Here is a 7,813-nt window from a genome sequence, read left to right on the forward strand (position 1 = left end):
ATATTTTTTGTTTTTATATTTTTATTTTTGTTTTATGTTGGTTATTTAATATTTTGTTTTAATTGTACCTTATTTAATTTTGAATTTGAATTTTGTATTCCATTGATGGAATTTTAATTCAAATGTATTCTAAACCTGAAGATGGCCTGTGAATCAGGCTGAAAACGTTTGTTTGTTTGAAATAAATTATATTTCTCGGCAAGAATAAGGTGTTAAGTATATGTATATGTATAGTGATTTGCTGAGTACTTTATGATATTATTCCAAAGAACACTTTTCCACATGTCCACAGTCCAATGACGGTGAGCTTTGCACCATTGCTTCACATTCTGGAGAGTGATGTTTGGCTTGTGAGCGGCTGCACAACCATGGAATCTCAGGTTTTTAACTCTTGATGAACAGTCCTGGTGCTAACACTAATGCCTGATGATCTTTGGAACTCCTGAGTGATTTCAACCAACGAGGATGTGTGATTTTGTTTCACTACCCTTTTCAGAGTTCTATGGCTGCATTCACTAATTTTGTTCGGCCTGCCACGTCATTTTACCACTTCACTGCCTTGATGTTTTCACTTCAAATTACATCACCCACAGTGGATTTGGTTTCTGTAGAATGTCCGAAATTTCACGAAATGATTTCCCACAAAGGTGGCATCCCACTATAATGCCATGATCAAAGTCATTAAGCTCCTTTGACTTACTCGTTGTCTCACAAATGCATAAATATGACCTGACAAACCACTACCAACACTTTTATACCTTTCGGTTACACATCAGAGACCATCACCTACCAGATCCACTTCTTTAGGAGGGTGTCCAGATACTTTTGGACAGATAGTGTATATAAAGTTAATTCATATAATCATAAGAAGCCTAACTGCAGAAATGAGCTGCTTATAAGAAAATTTGAAAAGGAAATTTTATTAAATACATAGATAATATATCTATTACAAAGATAAACTGTGTAAATGATGTAACATGGACAAGGAAACTGACATATAAAGGTCACTGACAAACTTGGTTTGATTATATGTCAGTCAGATTGATTCTTTTGTAGCTAGATTGTAAAGTATCATATGCTATCTAAGATTTCAATATTAGATCTAAGAAAGCTATACTGATGATCCAAGACAACTTGCAATTTTGTTTATTGTAGAATTTCTTCAGATTGTTTCCGAATGTAAAAAATTTATGCAAATAAAGTCTCAGATCAGATTTTACCTCTAGTTACCCATATTTGGAAGATAAAATTTGGCTTAAAAATTACATATTCATTCAAAAGCTTTGATGATTGCATGGAAATAGACAAATTTTAATTACTAAAATTTGTCTATTTTATATTTGTCTAAAATTTAATACTAAAATTGCTTTATATTGCCTCAAAAATAAATTTTAGAAAAAGGCAATATTATTTTCAGATGTTTTTTATTTAAATATTTTTTAAAATCAGATTTGTTTATTAAAATCATAAAACATAATAGAGCACAATTAAGTTTGACATGAATGATTTAAGAGCTTATAAGTAACATTATGAATAATTTGAAGAAATGTAACTATAATACTAGTACATTTGTTTTTTAAATAAGAGATCAATTAACCCCTTAAGGACATTGACATTTTTTATATTAATTTAATTAAACATAAAAAATACTTAAAACTGAAAAAAAAACAAAAGAAATGTGTTTATTTTGAAGAAAAAGCTTTGAAGTTTAAGTTCCTTTGTCTCGCCTTTCTGCGAAATTTAACACCAATGAGTCATTGTTTACACAGCTGGATGATCTTGAGAACAGCTGGAGTTGGATTTCCCGGGGCATTCTCATAGACGTCTCGGGAGGACAAGGGTTTAAAGTAGGGTGAATACTAACTAGGCCTATATTTTTAAAAAATTAAAAATTTTATTGTGATTTCCGATCCCCCCTAATTAATTAAATTTATATAAAATAAAATATATTAATTAAAAAAATTTAAAAACTATTGGAGGTCGTTTTTGACATCAGAAAGCAGCTTTAAATAACTTTACCAAAGTCAAATCCGTGCACTACAACTTTAGAATGATTAATTAAATTTGATAAAAAACTCCCATTAAAAAACAATTAAACCATAATCGAGCCTTATCAAAGGCTAATTAAAATCGCGATAAAATTTTTTTGCATGGGCAAAAAATTTTGAAAAAATTTGGGGACTTAAAAAACATTCCAAAATTTCAAAAAAAATTTTTTTCAAAACTCCCCTTAAGGACCGTGTTTTATGTAAAGCTATGTAACTTGCCTGAGATATCTCGGGTTATGGGCTTTTAATTAAGTATCTCTTAGATAAACTGTCCATTATTGGTTACTTTTATTTAGAAATGAAATTGATGTAGTTGTAAAATCTATAAAAGGAATTCAAACTGTTTACTTTTAAAATTTCTTTTTTAACTTTGGATAAATAAAAAAGTTATTAGGAGCTAGATCAGAGAAATATGACAGTTGCAGAACAGCAGTTCCAATGTCAAAAGAAGTCAATAGAACTCATACAAGACAAATTCAAAAAACTATTCAATTTCTGAAAGAAGCTGGGACCATATTCTGGTCACTGTCTCTGGTTTCTCGTCTCTCACAAGCTGGTCGCTGATTGGCTAATCATTTGGATTAGTCAATCAGTGACCAGCTTGTGAAAGACGAGAGACAGTGACCAGAATATGGCCCCTGATTTCTCCAAATGTTTCCTGAATTGGAAAAACTGTTGGTGAAAGTGTATTCAAGTTTAGGGTGATTATTTTGAAAAGTGATAAATACATTTTATTATATTCTAACAACTAGGCTTTTCAACTCCTGAAAAGCTGTTCCCAAGAGTAAAAAATTTCAGGAAATTTAATATTTTTGAATTTTCAATGGGGTCTTTGTAATTTATAAATTATAAGATGATCTTGTTGATCAAAAATGAAAGGTATAGGTCTCAAATTGGGAATCAGAGAATTTCAAAATTGTCAAATTTTTTGATAAATCTACTTAATAATTTCGACTTTTTGATGCATTCCTAGAATTTTTGAACATTAATCTCTCTCCAAAAAACCATAACATATACTGTACACTTCTCTGCTTTCTTGAAAAACAAAAATTATTTAACAGAAATATTTTCTATATCATACTTTATATATAAAAGCTATTTGAAATTTGGTTTGGTAGATTCATTTTGGAAAAACCTGAAATTATTACATTATTTGAAAGTCCTAATTAAAATTTGCTTAAAATGTAACTATTATGAATTTAATAAAATAATATTAATGTTGACTTGTTGTTATTAATATAGGTTTAATTTTGTATTCATTAATAATTAAAAATGTGTGTTTTGTTTTCTTAGGAATCTAACAATAAGTGTCAGTATATCTGGAATAACGTGGCTGTATATGAACACACACAAAGTAATTATTCATTATAATATATATTCTATACATATATTGTATGTATTACAATAGTTTTTATTGTTAATTAAGGATGATTATAAATTACATTAATGATGTAATTATAAAAATAAAATAATAATGATTGATTGATTAGTTAATACAAGGAAGCAGTACATGGGCGTTGTATGATCAGATACAGTTTTGTTCATTATGGGTGTACTTGACCTGAGTAGGTTCAGCTAATATAGGAAAAGAATAAGGGAACATTTCCACTAATACATTCATCATAAATTGTGGAGATCTGTTTCAAAGTTTGAATGTAAAACTTTTAAAACATTAGATTGGCTATTTACTATGCATCTATCTAGATGACAAAATTTTGCTAGAAAAATTATATTTTAATCAAATCATGGTATTTAATATAATTAATTTACAATTTTATATTATTTTATATTATTAAAAATTCTAGTTAATAGTTAATCTTCATTTACAGTTAATAGCAGACAAGCTATTATTTATTGTGACATGCCACAATGCTGGGCTGCAAATTTTGTCACAATGTTCTCAAGTTTAATAGTGTCTTGCCTCTGTACATCATACTTTTTCTGTTAACAATAGTCATACTAGTCATCTATCTAACTCTGTTTAGGAGAAAATTTTTGAATTGAAATAACATGACTTCTGGTTTAAACTGGAAGTTCATATATAGTTAATTGCAGTGGTGATATTTGAAATATATAACAAAGGGTTCGCTAACAGAAAATTTTTCCTTAACAATTTTTTTTCGCTCAAATGGTGCATCGGAAGGCTCTAGTTTACTAGTGTTACAGAGTAATACGTATATTTTAATATATTTTTTAAAAGAATCAAAACCATTGAGAAATGTTACACGTGTTTAACAAGGTTCGGAAAACTTTGAAAATGTTAACAACGGGTTCGGCCGAACCTGTGCGAACCCGCTGAATATCACCACTGGTTAATTGGGTTTCCTGCTGTTAAGCTTTCCATATCTGATCTCAACTTTCATCTAGCTCACTCTGTTCTCAAGATTAAGAAAAGACAGATAGACTGAGCAACTGGAATTCATAGGTCTACAAGTTTTCTACAAGTTTTGAAAATTTCAGCTTAATCATTAAATTATTATTTTAAGTCTAATAATCAGATTTTTTACTATATATTGTAGAATTTTAATGATTTCAAAATTAATATTAATTTATTGTCATACAGATAACTGAACTTCTATTAAAATACTAAAACATTACTGTCTATCAGTGTTAAAACACTTTTTATTAATACAAGCACTTTCAACATTTCTATCGATGTCATCCTTAGGTAGAAGAATACAGCTTTAGAACAATTAAATTTTTTTTAAAAAAGGAACACTATATATTTAAAATGAAAAATCTATTTTGGAATACAATGTTAAATAAATTTAAACTAGCATAAGTACAATAATAACATGCAAATAGAGATAAATCCACACCGGAAATAATAAAAATTTCTAAAACAACCACTTCACGCCTAAATGCTAATTCCAGCAAATGAACAACAAAAAAATTTTAATGTTCAAACATTTTTGGCCGTCTTTCAGAGGCCCTCTGAAAGACGGCCAAAAATGTTTGAACATTAAAATTTTTTTGTTGTTCATTTGCTGGAATTAGCATTTAGGCGTGAAGTGGTTGTTTTAGTATATATTTCCAGTTTGTGTGCCAGTTTTTTATGTCTAATAAAAATTACATAAAACAAAATGGTAAAGGGAGATAACATAAGTGTTAAATGCTCAACATAAGCACTAACATAAGTCCTAACATAAGCATGTCACCATTATAGCGGAGTGTGCTAAAAACAGAAAAAGATTTCATGGATGTTTGTGCATGTATATGTGTTTATATCTGTGTGTTTGTGTGTATGTGTATTGGCATCTATTTTGTTGACAGGGTAATGATTACAAAACAAAATTTGGCATAGTAGTGTGAGGATCCGAACAGAGGTTGACTGAGAGGTCCGAATGAGGGGTGTCAATTGAAAATAAAGAGCTCCTTTTCAGACGCTAAGGAAACGGATTAGGTGTCTCGATTGAACAATGCAATTGTTTTTTTCGGTAAATTAGTTAAACAATGGAAACGGATAAATTCGAGGAAAACACGACGAGAGAGAGGAATCATATTCAGTCGAAACGTTGACCTCTCCTGCGCCCTTCATTAGGTATCGAATTGTCACCAGGTGACAATGAGAGACCAATGGAGAGGCGACTATGATTAAGAAATCTATAAAACCGTGCGACTCAAGGGACAAAGGTTCTTCGTGCTTGGATGCATAGTGTTTCTTCTCCTGGACGTGCGTGCTCCAGATATTTGGAAAAGAAAAGAACATCGTGGAAGGATCATTCTCTGGGTGCCTCCTAGCAATCTACAGATTCGTCAGTTCGTCCAACGAGAAGCCGCCGAAAGCCGTGATCAATGCCCCGGGGCCTACAGAGTATTTCACCGGCAGCATCCATCCACAAGTAATGAAAACAGAATTTTTTTAACTTTATTTCGGACTTTATCCGCGCGCTTTGTGGTGCCACCTCGTCCATCAAGGAATTTGTAAGGAAAATTCCTATGTTTAATAAACGGTTTTATATGGTAAACCTGTCTCAGAAAGTCATTCTGTGCCCACACGTCAGAATTGACCGCTCAGCTGTCGAAAAATCTCACCCTAATCGGCTGACCTCATAGTAGCTTGTTGTTAAGGTGTATTGATATTATTAAATTTTGATGGTTAAAGGTTGTTGAAGAGATACAAGAGGGTTGTGTTATATCTCAAGAGATGTCAGACTTAATGAAGATTTTACTTGTTATTAGCATTTACAATTTTTTTTTTTTAAAAAAAACTCCTGACTACCTTTGAAATTAAGGTTTTTGCCATTTTATAATAATTAATAATAGTTTACAAATGAAAAAAGAAAACTTAACTATATTATAAAGTTTTATATAAAAATAATTCATTTAAAAATTTTGTATCATTATTATGATTGCATTTTTGATATAAAACAGAAGTAATATTATCCTATAAACAAGTAAAACAGCAAAGCCATTTTTGGGATGAGACTAAGTCTCAACTGCGCATCGTTTTCTAAGGAAAAGAGAAATATGAGCACTAACCAATGAGGAAAAGCCAACACCAGTACTTGGGATCCTGGCATAGATTACGACGGGCTTCATTGCCACCATGGTTACAACATTTTGCATTGTCATGGGCCTGTTCTTGGCTGCGGTAAGTGGGAAGACATTTGTACCCAAATTGTCCCAATGTTGCTCTCGTCATTTTGCAGGATGGCGAAACAAGAAAGAAAGAGACTACACATGTAATGTGTGTCACATGTTTGTCAAAATTTGATTTTGCAACATTTGCATTTTGAAGTTCCCAACAAGCAATTCATGAGTTAATCTCGCACTAGTGCCTGTTTGTAGAAACAGTGTCGCCATTTTGTATTATATTTTGACTTGGTTCTTGGTTCCTTGACTATCTACAAGTCTAATTTTTTTTATTTGCACATGATTTGTGCAGGAGATAAATTTGGCACAGATACTCTGTGCCAAATTTAACTCCTGAAATGTATTCCTTCATACCTCATGTGTCCAGCCATTGACAGAAACATGATTTTATAGACAAGACAGTCTCGTCAACAAATTATGTAAATTTTTGTGGCCATGATTTCATCTAAATAATAATGTTTTACAGATAAAATATGGAAAGAAATACTCAGTTTTTTCCATTTATTTAATAGTATCAATGCAATGGAATTTATTTTTCAATTTTTAACTAATTTATATAAAGATATAAAAATGTTGAAAGGGTAAAATAACTGTTATTAAATGATTTATCCTTATACCAATATTACATGTTGAAATTTAAAAATTTTCTCTCTAAAAACTTATTACATTACAGTAGAACCTCCATTATCCGGACCTCCATTATCTGAATTTTCGATTATCCGGATTGTTCAAAATAAACAAAAATTTTATGAGTTTGCTGATTTGCACTTGGCGAATTACGACACTGTTTATGTACGTGATGGAATGCATAACTTTTTTTGTTTCAACATCTCACCCAGCACAGTGGGCGTAAACTCTTAAATATATTTTACGTAGTAATAAAAATATAACTTGACATACGTATTTATAAATAATTTATATTCAAATTACATCATTTCTATGACCAAGGGCTGCGTAAGGCATGGGCAACGTGGGCCACCGCCTACACCTCGCGGTCCAAAGGGCCTCATGTTTCGAAGGTTTATGCATTACTTAAAAGCCGCGAAAGCGACGAAAAAATTTTACTCGTCATAAAACGATAAATAGTTTGTCAAATTTTTATTCATAAAAATGCAGTTTCAACTGCTTTTTATTTTATAAAATCCGTCTTCTTGCGCCACCAGAGGGCC

The 7,813-nt window shown here is 31.0% G+C and overlaps 1 protein-coding gene across 1 annotated transcript in view; it reads left to right on the forward strand.

Moving 5' to 3' along the window:
- Positions 1-7,813, forward strand: part of LOC111625863 — a 35,357-nt gene that overhangs the window by 20,382 nt on the left and 7,162 nt on the right. The window contains exon 3 of the mRNA XM_023369102.1: positions 3,342-3,402. Coding sequence (XP_023224870.1) covers positions 3,342-3,402 — 61 coding nt within the window. The remainder of the gene's footprint in view (positions 1-3,341; positions 3,403-7,813) is intronic.

This window comes from Centruroides sculpturatus, unplaced genomic scaffold, assembly GCF_000671375.1.
Source record: "Centruroides sculpturatus isolate CEXI.00-Female unplaced genomic scaffold, Cexi_2.0 scaffold319, whole genome shotgun sequence".
Classification (NCBI taxonomy): domain Eukaryota; kingdom Metazoa; phylum Arthropoda; class Arachnida; order Scorpiones; family Buthidae; genus Centruroides; species Centruroides sculpturatus.